Genomic DNA, 24,596 nt, shown 5'->3' on the forward strand with positions numbered 1-24,596 from the left:
ATTCACCTAGGACTAGTATGATTTATTGGCTTTATTTGAACTCATTTGGCAAAGGCTTGGATGAACGTCTACACGTGAAAGCCCTGCACTCCAGGTTCAATGTGTAATAATGTTTGGTGTAGATATTAAAGTATGCACTGTCAGACAATAAATTACACACATTTGTCACTTAAAAATAAAAAATAAAATTCCACTCCTACTGTACTATTTGCATTAATAAGTTGTATTGAAGATGAAGTGCATCTATTGTTACATACATTATATACTGTACATGTACTGTGTATATAGTATGTATGAGTATGACTTTTCTTTTTAAAATGAATATGTTAAATAATATATAATTGTTGTCTCATACTGCATACTGGTCAACCTGCAGTTCCTACATGTGTTGGATCAACAGTCTAAAATTAAAAATGTTAGTGTTTTTAATACTATATATAGGAAACAGAAATGCAGAGACCCGTTGTTTTTCTCAGTTTTTTTTAAATCAATTTTAATTTACCACCAACACTAATCAGTTCAAAAAATATATATGTATTTAAACATGTATATTATTTTGTTTTGTATGTCTTGGAAATTGTAATTGATCTGGATACCAGAGGAAATACTTATTTAGTATATAATGAACATTGTTGGGTGTCTGCAGACCGTTGCAACATATCTAGATTACTTTTTAAATACTAGGTCTTGCTTTTCTCACAGTTCAATATCTACCTGTGAAATGAACAGAATTGTTCTACCTCCATGTTTTAAAATCAACCTATAAATAATGAATAGTTATTTAGTCATGGATAGATGGATGAACATATTTTTCTCTTTTTGTACAAAACCCCCTGAATACATCATGTCATGCCACTGCACTGCCTGCGTGTTACATGACTCATGGAATTGGCTCCAGCCTTCCATTTTTACATGTCATGTTTTTCATCATCATCCTATTTTAGTTTCATTTACTTTAAGCCACAGTTTCATCAAAGGTGATAAAGAATGACCAAGGTGACACAAATGAAAAAAGTCAAATGTGTGAGAAACGGTGGAGATGTTTGATCACTGCCTAGATACATTTTCTAATATTAGAACATTTCCTTGATTTGCCCGGCTTCTGTGGTGACTGAGGAGCACATGGCCAGAGCAGCAGCCAATCAGAACGCACAGTCATCTTTCCCTCTCTCTAGCAACAGTGAGTTGCTTGCTGCCTATTCATTAATTATTTTCCTGTGGTCTCACTCAGCCGCTTGGACTCTGCTGATAGCAAAGTGCTCTGTCTCTCTCAGTCAGTTTCACTGCTTTCTGTTGCCGTCTGCTCTGACAGAATAATATATATAAAAAAGTATTTTCAAAAACAAAAGGGGATGGATCCAGTGAAGCTGAGCTTTCCAGCTGCTGCTGCTCTGAGCTGTGAGCTACCACAGCTCTATCACACCAGGACCATAACAGAGACGACTCTACACTCACCTCGTAGGACTTTTTCTGCTTTGGTACTAAATAATAAACAAGGATTACAGAAAAAGAGCACTCCCCGTGCACAGTTTTTTGTTCTACGTCGTCTTCATCTTGTTTTTGCTTCTTTTCTCCACCGATGCGCTGACTGTAAACAAATCAAACATTGCAACTGGAGAATAAGGACTGAGCCTTTTTGCTTGCCGAGGATGGGGGGGGGGGTTGTCAGTTGGAGGCAGGACTCTGTGTGGTTTTTTTGGAGGGGGGTGGCAGGTGGAGAGAGGAAGGAGGGGGGGTTTAGGGTTGGTGGGGGGGTGGGTATGGTGGTGTGAGGATTGCGGGCTGTGGTTGGGTATGCCAGTGCCACGTGTCTAGCCTGGCACCTCTTGCTTCTCAACTCGAAGGATGTTGTACTGAGCGTCTGGCTTAGCCTGTCGGGCTTCTCTCTAAACCAAAAGCGGGGTGAGTGTTGCATTCTGCTGCATTCTGTTATCACGATAACTCTTAGACCTCTTTTTTATTTTTGTCAAAAGATGGTATTCTTTCACACGAACGTCTGCAGTGAATGTTTGCTTGCTTTCTGAATGTAGTGGAGGGAGAGAGAATAATCTAGACTTGGATTCTGAAGCATGCACTTAAGTATTCAGACATGCAAACGGACGTGTATGTTCATTTTGCTTCAGCTTTTACCCGTTTTTATTTAAGCATCTGCAATGCATCACTGAAAGCACTGTGCATTCAGATATGTTTTTGAAGTGATTGCACAACATCAGGCCTCACAAACCAGGCCTATGGTTATTTGGATTTGGACATTTTAGGAAATTGCCCCAAATAGCTTCTTACTCCTGACATAGAAAACCAAAACTTCGCCTCCTCATCTACCTACCTCGTCTCCTCGCTGACATAATTTGATCCCGTCCATAGAGGTTAACATTACAGTTGTCCTCGGTTTGGGCCACAGACCACAGATGTCGTACTTAATCTGGAAACCCTAATCTCTCCTTTCCTTGCTCCCTGTCTTTTGCACCAGTTATGCACTGTATATTCCTTTCTTAAATCTCGGATGAAAACCAGATTAAAAAACTTTCCATATCTCACCGTGGACATCATAATCTAGAAATGTTTGTGTTTTTTGCACATAGTGTCCGATGAATTTGTTTTCAAGACGCCTTCATACTGAGGGACAATCCATTCTTTTGAAATCGTAATGTTGCTGTTGTCCAGGCATATTTGCGCACTTTTGCTTCGCCTATCATCTTCATCAAATATGATGCAGTTCCGTCATTCCTCACCGTTGACCTTTTGCTGTATGTGGGTACCATGATGTGACTGAATGGTAGTATTATTTTTATTTAAATTTAAGTGGTGTTGTATGATATTGTGCCAGATTGATTGTGCATTTTGTTTTCTCATGCAGAAAAATCTTGGCACCGTATGATTTAGGTTTTAGCCCGAAATATTTGCGAGGCAACACAGAGCTGCCTTTTTTTTCTCTCACGTAGAGAGAACTTTTGCAAAAGGTTCTGCATGTTTTGAGTAAATCGTGGTTGCCCTACAGCAATGGTGCCCATGCATGCACATATGAAAATGTATCCTTCGTTTTCTTCCAGTACTGTTAATTGTTAATGTTTTTGTTTGTTAAGTTGAAGGGACGTGAAAAACTTCCTGTCCCTGTGGAAAGTGTGATGCGTCAGTTGAGAGTGTGAATGTAGAATGGAGGGAATGGAGGCTCCTGTCCAGGGACCCAGTGTGCTGTTGGTTATGACGCAGCAGCATCATCCGATCTCTCTGTCCTAACCGAAGACTGCACAAATGCACCGAGCTGCTGCAGTTCGCCATTTTCATGCACCGCTTTGTTTCACATAGATATGGGCGCTTTACTTGTGGCTATTTATCAAAGAGAATTGACCCGCAATGACGTATCACTCGTTTTTCACAGTTTTATTTTCATGATTGTTTTTTTTTTCCCCTGACTTAATTCTCATTTATTTGTGTTTTTATGTTTTGCAGGTCGGTCGAATCCCTGTCCAGAACATGTGGGAGCCTGAGAGAACGGAAGAGGATTAAAGACCATCCCACTCTGCTGCTCGTCTCCCAGTCCGACCGCTTGATTTTGCCGCAGAGAGCCAGCAACACAGGGCCTTCAACTCGCAAAGTCTTTTCCCCGGCTCTTCCGACAGCACCAAGCCAGCAGGTTTTCGCTGCTTGAAAGAGCATGTTGCCAATGCTCTCCCTCTGCTCCATCATCTGGCTCAACAGAGGAATCAAGCTGAGGAAATTGCACCAGTCCACCAACACCGGTCAGGTCTGAAACTGCTGCCGTAGACATAACGGCAGAACGCCATCTTGTCCACTTTTGAAAATGCTCCTAAGCTTCGGGTGACTCCTCCTCCTCCTCCTCCTCCTCCCATTATTCCCCTACCCCTTCCCCCAAAACAAACTCACCTCCAACACCAGAATTTAGTCTCAACAGCCTTTCCGGTTCTGAGGAGGATTTTTGTTACCCTGTTGTTGCAGTGGCACTTAGGCTGCACCATCTAATCCTCTTTTTAGGGGCCATTTTGACTTCTGTCTCCATAACAAAATGGCGGCAGAGGATTTTCAGTACCGTGCTCTCTATGCATTTACCAAGGACCAGGAAGAGGACTTGGACTTGCATCCTGGTGATCTTCTCACAGTCAGCAAAGCCACTCTGTTGTCCATGGAGAACTACCAGGAGGGCTGCGAGGAGCGACCAGAGTGTCTGGGATGGCTCCTCGGATACAACGAGCGCACCAAGCAGAGAGGAGACTTCCCTGGGACTTATGTCGAATATGTGGGCTCTGTCAAGATGACACTGCCATCAAGTCAACCAAGGTCCCAGCGACCACTACCCGCTGCTCCCAGACCAGAATCCTCTCAAGGTAAGGGTGTTTTAAGTAGAAGATGTTGGTTACGTCACTGATCTGCTGAGTTTCACTCACCTGTTGTCCAAACAGCAGAGCTGCTTCTGTTTTACGTTAAATAATACACTTTAAATTACTGTCAGTACTCCATTGTTATTAACTCATTACTATGAAGCCGTTTATCTGTCCTCCTAATATTTTAGTAAAAGATTTGTTGAAAAATGAATGCGTTCCGGGGGATCTCAAACACTGGAGTGCTTTTACTGTGAAATGGGTACGGAGTGTGTCGTGTTTGTGACATTTTCAACAGATGAACGAAGTTAATTTTGCTGTAAAAGTCATGCAGCTCACAGAAAAATTAGGAAAGAGCAACATCACTCGCGTGAGGCACACGTCTCGTATGTGCCAAAATGAAAAGCATGATGTTCTGCGACACAGACGCTATCACGCAAACCCCCCAATATTCACTGGGAAGACGCACAGTAGCTCTGTTGTATTCAATATATTATTATAAAGTTAATATTATAATAAGCTCACGCTCACAGCACAAAAACATTTTATAACTGAAGTGTTCTATGAGAAACCAGAACCAGAATCTAATGAAAATTATATTATGACATTGATAATGAGCATCACAAGTTATTGTACTCTCACAGAACACTTTTAAAAATACTTTTTTTTTCCCTCAATTGACTTTATCAATTTTCCTACTTGGTTGCATATATTCAATTTAGTTTGTTTGTCATCAACTGTGCAAATTAATCATCTTGAAAGGTGCAGTACGGTCACCTTGTGCTTCAGTGGTGCAAACTTCCTACCCCCCCCCCCCCCCCCCTCGATTATTGTTTTTCTTCTTTTTTTTCTTCCTCTTCTCCCCAACAATAGCATTTTTGGTGACCTGAACATGTACGAAAACTCAAGAACCAGCCCCAAATATGTCGTAATTTACCTTCAACTTCCCTTTGTTGTTTATAGTGATAGTTAAATATTTTTTATCTTTCTCCGTTGTATATGAATGTAGACAACGCCATGCACACAATCTGCCTCGCACAGATCGAAGGTAGATGAGATTCCTTTACCACAGTTGCCACGACAACCCGGAGCTAAAAACCAAAGGAAGGAAGGAGGAAATTACATCTTTCTCGTATGTCCAGTTTCCCGGGTTAGAGGCAGTGCACAGCTGCGTTGGCCTCCGTCCAGCTTCCCCTGCTTTTTTGTTAAAAAAATAAATAAAAAAATTATTGTATTTCTATTTGTTTTAGGGAGAAACTGAATGTGTAATTTCAAGAGGTATGCTAACTTTTGTTGTAGTATTTTGAATTCAGAACAAGCACACACACATCCTTAACAATCAACACACTCCGTGCAGCTCCTTCCTTGTGATGTTATCGTCTCTGCTCAACTGTGAGTAAATAATTGTGCCGACATGGAGAGGCTGCAAGGACTGGTTTCGGCTCTGTTAAATCCAAAGAAGAGATAATAATGGCATTTTTTGGCACACAAACCCGGTTGAACAGAGACTAATGTTTCGATAGGTGTGTTTGTATTTTGTGCAAATGGAGAGTTTTGCATTTTTTCCCTGAGAGATAAGTGCTCTGTTCTTTCACACCTCTCGTCGCTGCTGTGACTTCGGGCATGTCTGATATTTATTCATGGTGGTAAGTGCCTGCTTTCAGCCACGACGGTGTCCAAGTCAAACATTGACATGGCATGGATTGGGCGACTTAAGCAAGCTCACCTCCAAGTAAAAACTTTGATTTGTTACCAAAGATCTTCTACTTTCCCAAGATTTCCATGATTTTTCCTCATTTGCTTTTGGCTTCAGGTGGTTAATTTATTGCTTCCTTATATATGATGCCAGAGGCAAAGATGCACAGGGCCAAAACAGATAAATAATTGTTTGAAATATATTATTCTTCATCTAAAAGCATGCATTTGTCTTCTGTCAAAGACTCTATTCTCTGCAAATCCCCTGTGCTTTTTTTATGACAAATGGACTTAGTACCACTCTGAGCACGTAGGCTGTGAACTCTGAATTACCTCTAGTTGAGCCAACTGGCTATTCATCGAGTACAACAAAGTACACTGGGCCTCATTCAAATTCATTAGTTGGAATTCATTTCTCAGTATTTTTTTTTCCTCTTAAAAGTCCTAAAAGCAGGGGATATCATAGCTGCAGCACAAATGTAGATAACGCAGAGTCTGGAGTTCTTATCAAATAATAGAGAATAAGAGAATATACACACGGCAACTCCTTTTAACTCTGTCCAGCAGAAGCAGGTGAGAAGGACAACAGTTCTCTTGATTTGACAGGCACTGAGACAAACCAGTTGGGCAGCAGGCGTTTCTGTCTGATTTGGAAAGAAAAGGGGCAGAAGAACCAAGAGAGATGAGTGGGAAGTGAGGTGAGAAGTGGGATGGGGGGGTGTGGGGGTTATTTTACAAATATCATCTTCATTTCCCCGAAGAAACAGAAACCCTGGTCATTGTGTGAATAGATCTATTGTTAGCGTGGCCCATTTACTATTCACAGGGATGGTAATATTTGGTATCAAGGTGCAGCACCACGTTCTGGTGGTCAGGGAAGTTGTCCGATCCAAGTGAACGTCCTTTCACGGATAGCCAAACGCGTCAATACTTCATTTAGCTCGTCGTGTGTGATATTGGAATCTTATCAGTTTGTTTGCTCCAGAAGAAAAGAGAAAGTACGACTGTGAGGTGACTGCTTTTTAAATACCAGCACAAAAAGAATAGTAGTAGATGAAATACATAAAGTAAAAGAAAATCTGTTTTTTATGCAGCAACCTGGTGGCTGTAAAACCCACATTTACATGCAGCTGCCTGGTTATCAGATTTCTACTCAACCCCCAACAATACATTTGAACCAAGACTGGAACATTTCCAGTCTTGGTTTTTTTTTCTTTTTGTGTGTGTGTGTGTGTGTGTGTGTGTGTGTGTGTGTGTGTGTGTGTGTGTGTGTGTGTGTGTGTGTGTGTGTGTGTGTGTGTGTGTGTGTGTGTGTGTGTGTGTGTGTGTGTGTGTGTGTGTGTGTGTGTGTGTGTGTGTGTGTGCGCGCAAGTACCAGCTCTGTAGTGTCAGAGCAGTTCATGACTGTAGCAAATACGTAGGGGAATTGTGTATTTCGACTTAGTCTTTTATTATCAGGTTTAGTCTGATTTAATAGTTTTTGGTTCAGCGACAGAAATAAACCTCTGTTCACTGTGAACCAGCACTACAGTGATATTCAGTTTGACGTCTTTTTTTTCACAAGAATACGCACGTAAAAACTCTAATCATGTTGTTCCTTAATCTCTTACTGATTTTAAGGAACTCGTGTTTCTCATTCACTGCAGTCTGTCGACAACAACACGGCAACACAAGTTCATAAAGATGTTCCAATAATGAAGAATGAAAGAGTTCTATTTTGTTCTTGGGTTTCTGTTCTGTGTTTTTTAGGCGTTGTTTTGTGCAAAGTTGGACCAAAATAATTTTCATTCTCCAGATACAATTGCAAAACCTTACTCAACATGCAGCAGAAATAATTGTACAAAAACCCAGAGGGGTTTTTTTTCTTCTCCCTTCCCTCCTTTGGGTCTTTCCTCTCTTTGGCCTCACTTTAACTGCCTGCTGAAGTGAACCATGGCTTGGCATTTTTGCAAACTCCTCCCTTCGTATTCCCTCTCTCATTCCCACTCCCCTCCCCTCACTCTCACCCCCCCCTTCTCCTCCCGTCCTCCCTCCCTGATTCACATACACGTCTGATACTGTCTCTGGGCAGCAATAAACCATGTTAGCAGGGCCAGTTCTCAGAAAGGAGAGGCCTCCGCTCACTCTCCGCTCCCTGTGCCTTACCAGGAAAACACTTTCAAAGAACCCACGGAGGGGCTGGGAGGGGTGGGAGAGCGGCTGAACACTACCGAAAGAGAATGGGAAGGAGACATGGAGAGGCTGGAGAGGGTGGGAGACCAGTGTAAGCCGAGGCCGCGTCCAAGTGCAAATATAGGAACCAGCTGTAATTGGTTTCTCTTCTGACAGTTGCATTATTCTCCTGGACTTTTACCAAAAATGTTAGCATGTTATAATTTATGGAGCCGTAGAAAATGTTATCCCCGGAGCTTTCAGAGCACGACGCATTTAGGCATGAAGGATTCTTAATGAAATATTAATAGTTTGAGCAAACCACAAACACACTAAAGTACAGATTGTACAGTTGCTTGGTGAAAGCATGGGGTGAAACAACGTGCCCTGTCTTTCTTTCAGCAGAATGATAACAGTAGAGCATTTATTGTTGATCATGAGTGTATGAATGAATGAATGAGTTTATTTGGACAAATGATAATAATAATGATAAAAAGCCTGAGAAACCAAAATGAAGAGCTCTAACTAAACTGAAAAGGAAATAAAATGCCTCCATTGTTCCGTGTCTGTAAGGAGTAGGAAAGATCTTATCGAGCCCTACCCCCTCTTTACTTTATGCCTTTAAACTGAAATGGTAAACATTGTGAAGCTTTCCATTTTCATTATATAAACTACTGGAAAAAATACGATCAAGATTATCTAAACATCATGTTCCATTATATATCCAGTCAGTTTGTTGTTTCTGAGCAGTGCTTTGAACTTATTCAATCAATGATGTCCATATTTGAAGTACATTATTCAGATTTTGACATCATTTGACTGTAACACAGCGATGTTTGCTGTTAGTTCATACTAATTGTTAGTTAAATGTGATTAACCAGCTTTTCCCTCAGTTGGAACCTGTGGATATCGATGGTAATAGTTTTGTTTTTAGCTTTGTACAAACTTTGTGTACATTTGAAATGGACCAGATCTTTAAATTGAAGTGTTTTGAGTTTAATGAAGAGTGGGTTAGTTAGTTGTTTCTGTAGAATTGTTTTACAGAACCAGGGTCTGTTTCATCCAAAGGGAAAAGCTCCAGCTCTGCATCCGACAGTCTCTGAACTGAAATGCAGCTGAACGTTTAGTGATCTGGCTCACAATCGCCGGCTTTCGACAGTGCTGTCTGTTATACACCAGACTCCTCTGTTAAATATTGAGATTTCAGAATGTTCGTTGCCAAACAGTTGGAGATTAACGCATTTTTTAAAAGGATCTACAGTTTGGCATTGTTCTTGGATTTGCTGGGGCTGATTCTGACAATACATATAAAAGTGTGTATATACATTATGTCCTTGTGATAATACTTGGATCCTGATCATGATACTCAAGCATAGGGGTGGGGGAAAAAAATTGATTCACATAGGAATCGCGATTCGTGACATGGTTGCAGAGGCTCGGTTGTACACGTGTAGCTTTGAAGCATGTTATGACAGAAGAGTAGCTAGTGTCTGTTTATGATGCATCGCCTGTCTACATAGTTTGGATGCAGTGAAGACATGCAGCATTGAAACCTGACCAGGAGCAGACACACCGTTACACACCATCCGTGAGCCAGACACCAACTGGCCTTGTCAACACTGCACACAAGGAACACACATGCTTGGAGTAAACAGCATGGTTCAAATATGTTTTAATGGATGTTCCCCAGATTTGTCAATAAAGAGATTTATTTGCATCTTGGCTTTAAATACTTGCATATGGAGGCCAGTTAAATACGGGAAACTCATAGAGCTCTTCTGTGGGATTTTTAATTGTAAGAATCTGCCATTCACTGATGATGGTAAATTGAATTAGGCAAAACTCAGGCTACAGCTAATACGAACCACAAATTACACTCCCTTTGTGGGATTTGTTGTCAATTAGAATGAAAGTGTTAAGCATTTTTAGTCAAAATGGTTTAAAAAATTGTTATCTCTTGCAGAATCATAATATTTCTACTGGCTGGATGAAGAGAAACGGCAAATTTACCACATACGTTTCTGTTTATCAGTGTTATCCGCAATCCAGGGGTTTTGAAATGACATTTTTTTCATTTAATTTGAAGCATGATCACTCGAAAGCTCATGTTTGTGCTGTGTCCCGTTTTCCCTGTCCTGTGAGTCTCCGTTAATTTTGGACCAGTGATTTATTTATTTTCCTACAGCAGTAACTTAGTGAACACCGAGTAGGCAAAGCTAAAAATACTTTGTTTTCTACTTGGCCTGATTGTGTTTTTCTTATTATTATTAACAGGGGCGGCTAAACGTAGCAGTTCACTTTTGGTTTAAGGAGGAAAATGTCAAGTGGAAATACTCATTGAATCATAATACAAAGTTAATCTGAAGTATTTTGCTCCAATTGTGAATCAAAGTGGCATTTTGACTACATATCATAGCTACAGTACATTAACATAAGATCAGCACAAATCCCCAGCATCAGCGTTCATGTGAAAATCCCTCTGAGTTTTGATTATTCTCGTGAAATCCTGCGAATGAATTAACGCGATATCTCTGCACATGGAGACGCTTCATTCTCTGTCACACAGCTCTGAGAGGGAGAATGCCTCAGAGCCAGCTACATATTACATAAGCGTACTGATGCAGGAGATAGAGAGCAAATATTTAGCTTTGCATAGCTTTCCTTCGTTCAGCCTACTTTTGCCTGACTGCCACTTGCCTTAGAGACAGGATCTGCAACTTTCTTCTGACCTTCACACACTCTTCTTCATGTTTGGACAGGAAACACATGGCACATAGGTTTGCGAGTCTCCTCTCCTTGGCAGATGTTGTTGAATGACTCTGTTTGATTAGAACTTTTCTTGTTCAAAACAAGGTCATGAGACTTGGGATGTGAATCCATGCATTATTTAGACTAACTCTGAACGCACCAGGAATTGCTTGATAAGATGTCAGGGCAAGAATACCTAGAATACCTCTTTATATCTCTGACTCTCTCTCCCTTCCTTCCACTGGCAACATCACAGGACATGTCAAGTCATATGGCTGTCTCTTAAGCCCAATTTATACTCCTGCGTAAAGTGCTCTACGTAGGTTACGCAGAGACTCTGCGTCGACGCAGAGCCTGTCGAAGAGCCTCTGCGTCGTCTCCGACTGCACAAAATATTTTTTAAGTGTCCGTCACTCCGTCAAGGGACAACGGAGACGGCAAGAGCTGCGATTGGTCCTCAGGACAGGCCGAGATAACGCTGCTCTGTGCCGGCTCACAGTGCACACCCGAGCGTCCACAGAGGGGGAGCTCATCCCTGCCGACAACGTCGCTGCCAAACTATAAATACGTCGTATCTTAATACACACAGCACATGTTTAGACTCTAAATGGCCAATTTCTCGCATCAAATTATCTTAAAACTGCGTTCCGTGACACAGAAAAGTGAGAAACGGCAATTGTTTCAACAACAACAGTCTTTCTCTCTCGACGCCATTGCTCACTGTAGCCAGAAGCACAACAACCTTGCGCAGCGACCCCTACTGATCGGGCGGGAAATTGCAGCGCGTATCCGTCACCACGACGCAGAAGTATGAAGGCTCGAGTCGTATCCGTGGTGACGCAGTTGGATAACGCATACGCGGTCGGCGAAGTATAATGTGGCCTTTAGGCTGGCTTTACACGGCAACGCTCCCGGGTGAAACCGACAAAATATCTTATCAGATGTGCCTTTCATTTAGACGGTGACGGCGTTTTTGGGGCTTAAAAACGCAAAAAAATTAACCCACCCTCCAGAGTGGAAATCTTAAAAACGCGTGTTTTCTGAGCTGCTCACGCTTGCACGACGCTGAAGTTGGCACCACCACCGCTGGCTATCCTCCTGTACGCGTTGACGTCAGATCCATGTGCAGTACAGCCAAACAACAAGAAACATGTCGGATTCGATCCATCAGTCTGACATTCAAGTTGCCTTAGCTGCTCTGATACCTATCCAGGAGTCATTTCAGCAATTACGCCGAGTTAATGTTGTGGTTTTTCGACTGTGGGCTACTCAGCGCTACTAGAGGGAAGTAGAAGGACGTTTCATCGCATGCGCGCGCTCCTGGTGTTGTTGTATGACAGTGCTTCACAGTGCCACCTAGCCACCTGGCATGCATACTACATCAAATTTCACACACTTTTGCGTCACTGTGTGCATGCAGATTTCCGCCCAAAAATGCTTGTCTAAACGCAAAATAAAAAGTGGGAACGCAACGCCACTTTTGCGGTTTGTGTTCAGATCGTTGTCGTGCAAAGCCAGCCTTGGCTTGTCGTCTGCCAAGGAAGTGGTTCTAATTGACTAAGGAGTTGCTACTACTTTACCCCCAGCCCCACTTTCTCGCTCTCTCCCTTGTCCCGTATCGTATCCAGAGCCCAGAGAGTTCCGACTGCGTTGCCAGAAAAAAGAAATCCTCCCTCTTTGCATGGAAGTCGACATTTGACTCATTTTCTTTTATATTTGTAGGAGTGAAAACATCTTCATCTTCTTGGAAAAACATGTCGATTCGTTTTCCTTCTCCCTACTTTTGGCCTCGTATGAGGATATTTTGACTTATTTTGTGCTGGCAGTTGATTAAATGAAACAAATAATAAAAATAATTGTATTTATTTATATATTTATTATTTATTTATTTATTTATTTTATTTAACCCGGTTATTAATTACACATTTATGTAAACTGTTATTTTGGGACACCAACTCAGAACACTAACAACACTGACTCATGATTAGTGTTGGTTTTACCGATGTCCTCATCAGCTGCATCTGTTTAATGACATTCCATTCATAGTCTTTTCTTTTATGACATTTAAAGCTGGGTCAGGCAACATTGAACAATAATTCTATAAATACTTTTTCGCATTATGCTAATTAAGTGATCTGAGGGAACTAGAATTGTGTAGCTCTGTTTACAGCCATGGGAAAACAGGCCAGTGACAGGAGACTTGGACCAATCACAAGGCAGTTTGTAGAGGGAGCCATAGAGGGCGCTGTGTATAAATCACTCCAGTTGGTACATTTACACTTGAACCAGAGTTTAAAAATGCATTTTAACATGTTGGCCTGACTGATATTGTACTAAATTGAATTTCTTTCATGTATATGTCCGGTTAGATTGGCCCACTTGCTTGGTCTGTGATGGGTTAGGGTTAGGGACGTAAAAGGTCAACTGGAAACCGCCCAAATCCTGAAATGAGTGTATTTAGCAACCTAGCATCGTGGAAGTTATTTCACACACATCATTTAATAAATAGTTTCTCTGCTCATGCTTGTTTACTGGGACAAGGACGGTGAAGTTGAGCTACAACCACAGCTTGACCTTAAGTGTGGATGGAAATGTGCTGATAAACATAGGTTGGAGTGCCGAGCAAACAAATCACATACTATTATACACTCGTTAATTATGGTGCCCTGCTGATAGCAGATGCAGATCAGAAAATGCCAATAAAAGTAGTTGGCAATTGTGTATTTATTTATTTATTTTTGTGTGTTTTAAAATGTTTAAAATAATAACTGCACTGCACAGAAATTAAGCTGGAGCCGCTACCAGGCTAAGTTTCAGACAGACGTAGAAAGACGATGAAAAAAGGGGAAGCTGAAAGAGAAAGATTTAATGAAACTTGAGTAAAAGACTAGGAGAGAGGAAAACAATGAGAGAAAGTCCTGCAAAGAGCAAGAATGAGAGAGCGAGAGTGAGGGCTGGAGACATCCAGGGAGACTCAGAACAAGAACCAGAGAGAGAGAGAGAGAGTGTGTGTGTGTGTGTGTGTGTGTGTGTGTAAAAGACGGGGACGGAATGTGCTGACGCGGCGCTTCTTGTTTGAACTCCTCAAATTAATAATCAGCAGCGGTTTAGCCGAGCTGTGCCAGGAACAGGCGCCTACTGCCAAGCCCCGGCCAGGCCAGGCCCTCCCTGCTCCCAGTGTTCCCCCCCTCACCCCTACCTCCCCCTCCTCAGACCCCCGCTCACAGCTCTGCTTTGGGACGAATAGGAAGCGCTGCCTGCCCGCCTGCCCGTCCAGGTCGGGTCTGGTCTGGCGCACTGCCACAGGGCTTTTGCTTGTTCAGGAGTTTTGATTAAATCCTTTATTGTGCTCCACTCACGCAAAGAGCTAAGGTGAAACACTGAGCACGACGGAACGGAGGGGAGAAGAGAAAGCAAGAGGGGAGAGAAGAAAAGGGAAAATAGGGGAGGGGAGGGCGGGAGTGAGGGAGGGAAATAGGATCTCTTTTTTTTCCTCTTTTGCTTTCTCCTTTTTCTTTCGTACTGAAAAAATGTTTGATTTAGTCTGTAGGGAGTTGTAAAGTAGATAAAGTTTTTTTTGCTTGGCATCAGCAGTCTGTTATTTGTGACCTCATATGGATAATTCCTGTTTTCATTATTTTGTACATTTACCAAATTTGCTCTCCTGGTTTTATTAGTTTTTCTCTTCAACTACACTTCCAGACTACAAACACAGGATTGAAGTCCTTTCTGTTTTAATTATATTTCAAAGGATTTTTGTTATATCACTAAAAGAAACCAGGTTTGCTTCTTGGCAACGATTCAGTGTTCTTCCCAAATTGTATATGCAGTGTAACAGACAATATTACATGCACACTCTGTATATCTCCAACTGCTCCTTGTTAACCGTTCCCTTGTCAGTGCTGCAGCCCCCTGGGTTCTTTCAGAGGCTTTGTGCCAGAAGTGTAACAGTGATTTGTGTTGTTGTTTCAGCTGTTTCTGTGCTGGACCTGAGTGAGCAGTTCACACCACCGGAGACGGCTCCCCCAGCTCTCATCAGCCTGATCCAAGCCATAGAGAAGAGAGGTATATCCATGTCAGCCAGCCATCGACTGTGTCCGTCTGTCCCACTGATTCTCTCTCTCTCCATTTCCACCTCCCCGCCTTTCGTCTATGTGCAACTGTCTCCTTCCCACCATCTGCCTCTTGCTCTCATGCCAGCAGTTGCACAAGTGTAGATCTATAGACATGTGAGTGCAGTCAGACAGTCGCACAGATTTAGAAGAAGAAGCGAGCACCAGATCATGCACACTCTCAGGACCTCCATGTAGTTTTTTTTTTTTTCTCCATTGAAGTGAAGTCAGAGGAACTTTCATTTTTGTCTCACTGAGAATCCTGTACAGCGGGTTTGATTCACACTAAGTTATTGACAAATAGTGGTTTCCATTTCCTGCCCCCCCTCCCCCTTTTTCTGTCTTCCTCTAACAGTTGAAATAATAAAGTCTACTTATCTTGCACATTATGTTAAAGACAGAGTTTTGTTTAAGAACAGATAATCGATTCATCGGTTTGAAGCTTTTTTCATGATTAATACAATATTTATGATAGTTTTAGCTTCTTAAATGTGAATATTTTCTTCGCTTCTTTGCTCCACATAATGAAGAAATCATTAAAACTGAATCATTTTGGTTTGTGGACAAAACAAGACATTAGAGACAAACACTGATCAACATTTTTTTTGACATTTTCTGACATTTTATTGACCGAAGGATTAATCGAGAAAATAATGGACAGATTAATCGATTACTATTATTATTAAAATAATCGTTAGTTGCAGCTCTAATCTGAGACGCCCACCAAAATTCTTCTCACACTTGTAAATGATGAAACATGTGCGACAGGATGTCTACCTTTTGAATGTAAATACTATAATGTAGCAGAAATACTGAACTATTCCCCAGTCTGACTGCATGGTGTGGCTTTCACAACTACCTGAGAGACTGTCCTGACCCAAGGAATTGTCTCCTAGATGGAAGCTGTCTAGACCCAGTGTTTCTAAGTGTGTGTTTGTGTGTGTGTGTATGGAAGTATGTGGGAGGAATTTCAGAGTCATTCAGAGTAAAAAAAAAAAATCTCAGGAATATTTTCACAGGTTGTATAAAATTCCCTTACGGAACAATCTCTGCTGAAAAGAATCTTGTAATGCAGGATTTTAGTTTAGACCATTTATAATGTCTGTGCCGCCTGGCATTCAGAGTAACTAAATGAAACACACACATTTTCCACAATAAAAGAAGAATATGTTCTTGAAACTTTTGACAGACCACTGGATTAGTTCTCCTCTGTGCTGTTGGATGTGAGCAGAGTATTTTCAATTTGTATTAACTGCTTCGTCATGTACACGTCATTTTATATCTGCTTAATTTCTTACGGTTTCTGAGTTTCTACTGTGCTCCTCTGGATTGTGTTATTTTTTCTTTTGTGTTTAGACTATGTTTATGTGTAGCTCTGGACTGTGAACTTCAAATATGTTGCATTTTCTTTCTTTTTCAGGTCTGGACACCAAGACCTTGTACAGGACAGTTGGCTCCTCGCCCCCCGAAAGCCCGGTGTACAGTCTCAGCTCTGGTGAGTCCATTTGATAATGAATTGGGTTGTTTAGTATAAGCCTGCACTGTACTTTGCACATGCTGCTTTTTTTCCCAGAACTTTCCTATTTCTAAGTTTACAAAATGTATATTTACAGCATGTAAATGATTGATGACGTATAGTTTTCTCCTGTTGGCTGTGCAGTAGATGAATGGTGCTTCTCACCTGCCTGTTAAAAATTGAAAATGAATGTAATCCATTCTCTTTTCCTGCCCACTTTAGCCCATCTGTCCTGGTTTGCACTCTTGACCATAGTCCTGCTTCTTTAAATTTACAGGATTCCTAAACCAAAAGTGCATTAGCACAGTCCAAAATGAATAAAAATAAAATGTATTTTTGTGTAATGAATCTTTATATTGGTGAAAGTTTCCCTGATCTTGCCTCTAAATTTCTTTTGTCTATTGTATTTCTTTGTGGTCCAGAGAGTGAAGCGTGTCAGAGAGACGTAGGTTACCTCTCGGAGTGCGTCCTGAACTACCTGAGGGAGCTCCCATCACCCGTCATCCCTGCCTGCATCTACCCTCACCTCCAAACTGTTGTCACACTGCAGCAGCAGGTCCTGCAACAGTCAGCAGGTACTGTAGATTTCCTTAGGAGGAAGTGCTTCAGCTTCACACTTGTATTGATTGGACATAACTTCTTGTCCTATTAGGACAGGTTATCAACTCTTATGTGTCCTTACAGAATTGGCTCAGGTTTTTCCTGATACAAATCAGTGTTATTGGAACGCAAGAGAAAAAAATGCTAAACAAATGTGGACTCGAACGTGCAAAGCCAGTGCTATAGTCTTCAAAAAAACAAAGAAACAACATAATGTTGTTCTAAATTTCCTCTAAGTTTTAATTAAAGTTTTGTTCCAGTAAAGATCCAGTGCAGTAGAGTCCAGTTTTCGTGGGGGCTTCTTCTCGTATTAAACCATATTTAATCTGTTGCAGCAGTCTTACTTTTACTAGTGCTATAATGCTGTCGTGCATCCTCCTCTTGTCTCAGTCAGTCGTAACGTAAAACAAATCACTGACTGTTTGCAGCGTGGGAATGTTGTCAGGCGACAGGAGAAAGAAAAACACACTGTCATGTTAAGCTGATGACCGTGTTTCCTCCAAAGTTATTCAAGTTATTCATAAGTGCAAACTTTTACAATAATTAATATCAGTGGGCCACTAATTATAACTCATAACTTGCATATTAAGATACAAAAGACAAAAATAAATAACCTGTAACGATTTTTAGGCCGTCCAAAAATGTGGAGATTTGGGGATTAGGCTATTTGGACACTCTAAATTGACTGTATGTGTGAGAGTGAATGGTTATTAGTATAGATATGTGGTCCTGTGATGGACTGGAGACTTGCTTTATGTAGATCTTTGTTGAATCAGGTGAACTAGGTTAATTCTGCTGATATTGTTCTTGAAGGAAATGAAAAGAAGCATGAGGGAAATGTATTGTTTTGTGCAATATAATGGCAAAGCACCATTAAAAAAAAAGCCATAAAAATGATCTGTGTGCTGCTGATCTTGTGTAAGTGGAAAAAAACATACTTAAATGGTGGTAATTTTAGAATTAAATGAGGCCTAAAGTGAGCCTAATGTCCTGGTGATTGAGGTCAGTCACATGTCAGCGCTGAGAGAATAGAGCCAAGTGTTGAGAGACGATGAAGTCAATGTGGCATGTTAGCAATGCTCGAGCTGATTCTCCTGTGTTTAAAAGATGCTGTGATTTAATTTCTGATTCACACTGGTCCTATTTGCAGTAACAATCATTGAAAATTCCTTGTCATTACTCGCACTATTCTCATGTGGCACAATCTGACTGTATAATTGACATTATATACATATTTGTTCAGTGTGGGATTTTGTGTGAACCTGCCATCATGTTTATCTGAATCACTCTTCCAGATGGTGCGGTAGCTGGTAGCCATGACAGAGAGGTTAGCCTGGTCCTCGAAAGCTCCACTACAGTCCCTCTCCATAACTGCCTCACCCTTCAATACCTCCTCACTCACCTGGCTAAGGTCACGCAGGTGCAGGCCAGCAATGGCCTGGACACTCACACACTGGGAAACATCTTTGGACCATTGCTCATACGGACAGGCCCCTCCACCCCTTGGTAAATGATTTTCTTGTGTGTGAAGTTGACATTATTAGTTCTGTGAGCTGTTATACTCTCATTCACGCCTGGTATTGACATCTGTCCTGAGAGAGGCTTTCACACCAGCAAGCACAGACATGGTTCCTCTTGTCTCTATATCTGCCTTCACACTAGTTAAGCCGAAACTAAATTTGATTCGGGAACCAGAAACGGTGTGAATCAAGGCTCTACACACCCTTCTGTAACATGAAATACAATTGTACAATTTCTAAAGTGTTGCCTGTGAGAGGTCATTAATTTTCAGTAATTTAGCTTTAAATAATCAAAACATTTGATTCGTTTTGTTCAGATTACTCAGGAAAGACGAGAATACCAGGTCTGGTTAGGGTTTGAGTCCTCCAGCCAAATGTTGATGGTGATTAATTACTTCATTCAATTATTGGTTGATTTGCAGGTTATCACTTGATGAGAATTTCCCTGCCCTTGTGGTGGAGAGGTTGTTGATAGAGAAAACCATGGAGCAGGACCTCACTCCTCCAGGTGCCCTTTTTTTCTTATCAAGGCCTGCATAGTGATACTTTTTTCATGTTTTTGTAAGTTTCTCGGGTTTCACTGTGTGTGTTTTTTGTGTGTTTGTAGTTCTTCCTGCAAAGCCTGTTAAGTCAAAAATGGCACCATTAGCCAAGACGGACACGAGCAGCCTGCTGAATGATGCTGAGTGGTACTGGGGAGAAATCTCTAGGTAAAGCATGAAAGATTTGATCAAATTTAATACTCATTTTACATCTTTGTTTAGTTTTCTGTCTTTGAGCCATGTAACAATCTTGAGAAATCGTGATTATTAAGATGTTATTAAAGCTGAGTTTGTGTATGCTGCTGTATTTACAGAGAGGAAGTGAATGAGAAGCTGCGAGACACTCCAGATGGCACCTTTCTGGTGCGGGATGCCTCCAGTAAACTAGAGGGCGAGTACACACTCACCCTCAGGTAAAGCTCCACCTCTCGTTTAAACCTCCCCTAAACTGACATACTCCTTAATTCTGTGTACAGCTACATTGGTTCTGATTCTCCTGTGGCTCCTGTCTCCCCCTGCAGGAAAGGAGGAAACAACAAGCTCATAAAGATTTACCACAGAGACGGCAGGTACGGCTTCTCAGAGCCTCTTACCTTCCTGACTGTGGTGGAGCTCATCAATCACTACCGCCATGAGTCCCTGGCCCAGTACAACGCCAAGCTGGACACCAGGCTTTTGTACCCCATCTCCAAATACCAGCAGGTTGGTGAAGCTGCAGATTTTGTCACCATTTGTAACATGAGTTGTCAAATTCACTTTGCGGTATTGAATCATCAAATTCTTCTACAAATCTCAGTTGATGTAGAAATCCTCAGCAAACCTTGTTGTTTTTTGATGAATAATGGCCTGTTTTGACTGTGTTATTCGTCAGAATGTTGTTGATGTCGCGCTGTTCTACTGTTTCCATGTCTCAGCTGGTGAAGGAGAACAGCATCGAGGAGGTGGGAGAGCAGCTGAAGGTTTATCATGAGCAGTACCAGGAGAAGAGCCGCGAGTATGACTGTCTGTACGAGGAATACACTCGCACCTCACAGGTACGTGTTCACCACGTATAGATGCACAAACACGTATACAAACTAGGAATATGCAACACAGTATACACACATAGTTAAGTTTCATTAAAATACTTAGTTATCTAATATTAGAGAATTGAGAATTTTATCCACTTCATTTAATATGAACAGCATGGAGAAAAAATCTCAAAATATTGACTTAGTATCTCAAAAATAATGACTTAGTATCTCAAAAATAATGACTTAGTATCTCAAAACAATTACTTAGCATCTCAAAACAATTACTTATAATGACTTAGTAATTATTTTGTGATAGTAAGTCAATATTTGAGATATTAACTCATAATGACTTACAGGATCTTTTGTTTTTCATCACACTGGCAGAAATGAGCTTCCATAGAATGAAATACAACATGGGTCTGGACAGTCATAGTTTTTCTTCATCTCCTTTTACTGGACAGGAGCTGCAGATGAAGCGCACAGCCATTGAAGCCTTCAATGAGACCATCAAGATCTTCGAGGAGCAGTGTGAGACTCAGGAGCGTTACAGCAGAGAGTCTTTGGAGCGCTTTCAGCGTGAAGGCAACGAAAAGGAGATACAAAAGTACTTTTTTTGTTTGTTTGTTTGTTTGAGTACACGCGAAGCACAAAGTCAATGAATGCATTTTGTTTTGTTGCTGAATATTTTCCATAAATGTATCAGGATCCAGAGCAACTCGGAGCGTTTGAAATCTCGCGTGAAGGAGATCCATGACAGCAAGCGGAAACTGGAGCAGGACCTCAGACAGCAGGTCTCCGATAACAGAGAGATTGACAAGAAGATGAACAGCCTCAAGCCGGATCTCATGCAGCTCCGCAAGATCAGAGACCAGTATTTGATGTGAGCGCTGTTTGAAATACACACTCACACACAAACTCTAAAACAAGCATCAGACGTGTCTGTCAGCGTTAAACCTGTGGTGTTTCTGACTTTGCAGATGGCTGACACAGAAGGGGACAAGGCAGAAGAAGATCAATGAATGGCTGGGCATAAAGAACGATGCTGATGAGTAAGTGTTTCAAAGGAAGCAGTGCCTGAGCAAATAGTTTTGTGACGACTGGGTGCCGTCGCATCTCCACCTATAAATTCTGAGAATGGTTGACGCTCTTTGTTTGAGATGAACTGAAGTCTCCACGCTTGGTTCAAACAAGCTATTGTTGTGACAGAGTGTAGCAACAGTTGTTGCTGGACTGCTAGCTAACAGTTGTCCTTTGAATGAATGAATGAATGAATGAATGAATAAAGTGACACAATTAATGAATAAGTTGGCAATATAATCCGGTTTTAATTGCACAACTATATTAACCGCTACTCGAGTTTCTTAACTCAGGGTGCTTTCACACCTATAGTTCGATTGCTTTGGTCTGCACCAATCAGAAAAATGTTACAATGTAGCAAACAGACGTGGATACGGTTTGCGTTCACATATGTAGAGTTATAAAAGAACCAAAATAGACCGCGAAGACCACCGGAACCAGACTAGCCCCCGATTTCCACCGTGTGAAAACGGCTGGCTCATAACGCCCCCCGTGGGGATTGAAGTGGCAGAGAACGGCGCAAAACCACGTCACCAAGGTTGACGCTGATGCGCCCGGTGGAAATCCGGGGTTATTATGTATCTCATACCCATAATGCATTAAACTCAACCGTTTCGTCCCATTTAGTTTGGTTGCTTTCACACAAGAGGAACCGTATCAAAGTAGGGTGGATGAAGGGGTCCGAGACCACCCCTTCAGGCAAGTCTCGGACCGGTTGATTTGGTGCCCACCAAAATACCGAGATTACATTCACACCTACGCAAACGAACCGAACCACAGCATTTGGTCCTACACCAAATGCTGCTTAAGTTCTCTTCAGGCATCATCTTGGAAGTTTTATCCTAATCCTTTTATAGTTTTATTTTCAACAAAGTAAAACAAACATGGAGACACATTAGTGATTGTTTTTCTCTTAAATTTAGGGCTTGCAGTCACAGTGAGGAAAGAGTTTGCATTTTTCTGTCCAAAAAAAACTGGTCTCACTTGCACCATATTTCTCTCACTGTCTTATTGTCTAGTTTGGGTTTGACTGAACTTGTACGGGCTGTAGTAATTCCACTTACTGAGTGTTTGCTGCATTCTGCTTCCTCTACAGCTCCTACTCGCTCGAGGAAGATGAAGGCTCACCCCATCACGATGAGTGCACCTGGTATGTTGGTGACATCAAACGAACCCAGGCTGAGGACATGCTGAGAGGCAAATGTGACGGAACCTTCCTCATCCGTGAGAGCCAGTCACAGAAGGGCTCGTACGCCTGTTCTGTAGTGTACGTTTGTTTTCCTTCCTTTCTTTCTTTCGTTCTTTTATCTCATGATCTTTTCACATCAATAACTGGGTTTTGCGGTGGTTCTGGAATCACTATTTTGTTTGACATTTTGTGAAATACTACAGTGAATTGATATCACTCTAGAAACAAGGCAGTGATTTTTTAAAAAAAGGTCTTAAGTCGTACCACTATTGATTTTTAGGACAATGTAGATCATCTGTAAACATGAAGTCTGTCCTCCTTTTCAGTGTGGAGGGTGACGCCAAGCACTGTGTCATCTACAAGACGGCCACGGGTTATGGATTTGCTGAGCCCTACAATCTGTATTCATCCCTCAAAGACCTGGTCCTCCACTACAAAAATGTCTCCTTGGTCCAACACAATGACCACCTGAATGTAAATCTAGCCTACCCAGTCCTGGCCTGCTCTCAGAACCAGAACCAGCACTCCAGATGATTTTTTTTCCACCAGCAGTGTTGGACGCCTACCAGGGTGGGGAAACTACATTTTCACTCAGATGCACTGTGGGGGGGAGGGGGAGAAAATTAACTTCTGAACAATGTTCATGTGGTCAAAATGGCAGCCAAAAGAGACTCGACAGCCACCATTTAAAAATCCACACGTTTGGCTGGAGCCTGGTGCTTATTTTCCCCCACACTGACCCCAGTAAAGAGCACTCCTTGCTAGCTAACAGCATGGCTTCAACATTAGAAACACTGCTAAAGCTAACTGAAGCACTATACAGTTAGCCTGGCTGATATGCGTCGACAAGAGAGTCACATTAGCCAGCCGTGACTGTACAGTGTGTGTGTGTGTACAGTGTGAGAAAAAACATCTTTGGTGCAGAGAAACTCACTGTGTCAAAGGAAGAAAAAAAATATATAAGCACACAAAAATATTTTCAAGATTTCAAGAGGAGGAGGAGGAAAGATGGAATGGGACGATGGTACAATTTATGAGGCACTATTGTTTTTTTCTTTTTCTTTTTTGCCTTGAACACATGATGAGTGTCCATAGACAAAGGCCCAATCTGTCGTCCCCCAGACTGCCTGCAAACTCTGTAGACAAAAGCCTGAGCTGTCATCCACTACAAGGACTGGAACCAGGCGGCTCGCATCACACCTACAAGCGGCTGAGGGACTGTGGACCGAGGGCGGGCGAGGGGGGATGGGGGGGTCACTGGAGCCTGGGGCGAAGAAGAAGAGGAGGGAGAAGCTGCTGGGGCTTGTTTAAGTGCCATAGCAATAGCTTTGAATGACCACAAGCCTGTGTCACGAGAACAGGGGGGGGGGGGGGGGGAAGATGAAAAGAGTGAATGGCGAATGCCTATCGACATAGACAAAGCTACAGCTTTAAACATACACACGTAGGTATATATTTTTATGAAATGATCTTTATTTCCAACTGCTTTGGCTTCTCTCTCTCTCTCTCTCAGCGTGGCCTCCTTTTTAATTGACGAGGTACGACACGTACAGTAAATACTGTATGTCACGGTAGAAATGCATGCAACATATTTGGTATATTGTGAATATAGAAGTATTTTTTAATCACAATACACTAGATGGAGAGGTGCATTGATAAATGCAGTTCCACTTGATTCATGTTTCCATGTAAATGGAGCTGGTGGAAAGATTCCTGTATTAAATGTTGTGTCTTTTTCCATCCTGTTAAATACTGTAGCACCTGTAGCCGTTGACTTAAGGCTTAACTGTTAGCCGCTCGTCGCGAGTGTCTCGTCTCGACGCGCTAAAGACACTTGCAGAGCATCAATCCGCGTGATTCTTTTTTTGTATCTTCGGTACTGTATTTGCTTCGTCTCTAGTTTTTAGATTGGTTTGATTTAGCGGTACAGCATCCTTGCAGATAAAGTTTTTTTGTTTTAATCGGATTTCCTCGCGGTACTTCTTACTCCCCCTCGTGCTGGACTGTTCATTTCATCAGAAGTTTGACTTTACAGAGCTGTAGAACATTGATGTACAAAAAGAGAGAGTACGCAGTAATATAACTTGTACAGTATA

The 24,596-nt window shown here is 41.8% G+C and overlaps 1 protein-coding gene across 1 annotated transcript; it reads left to right on the forward strand.

Moving 5' to 3' along the window:
• Window positions 1-4,024: 4,024 nt before the first annotated feature.
• Window positions 4,025-23,056, forward strand: pik3r2 (phosphoinositide-3-kinase, regulatory subunit 2 (beta); the record flags this gene model as incomplete). The annotated part of the gene is made up of 15 exons (XM_083889096.1): window positions 4,025-4,343; window positions 14,904-14,996; window positions 16,464-16,538; window positions 16,982-17,134; window positions 18,455-18,665; window positions 19,102-19,187; window positions 19,287-19,389; window positions 19,536-19,634; window positions 19,743-19,923; window positions 20,136-20,255; window positions 20,696-20,838; window positions 20,938-21,114; window positions 21,212-21,283; window positions 22,408-22,578; window positions 22,827-23,056. 15 exons carry the CDS (start codon window positions 4,025-4,027, stop codon window positions 23,032-23,034), a joined length of 2,211 nt encoding a protein of 736 aa, XP_083745222.1. The 3' UTR covers window positions 23,035-23,056.
• Between the last annotated feature and the right edge of the window lie 1,540 nt (window positions 23,057-24,596).

This window comes from Microchirus variegatus (genome assembly GCF_963457635.1).
Source record: "Microchirus variegatus genome assembly, chromosome: 5".
Taxonomy (NCBI): Eukaryota; Metazoa; Chordata; class Actinopteri; order Pleuronectiformes; family Soleidae; genus Microchirus; species Microchirus variegatus.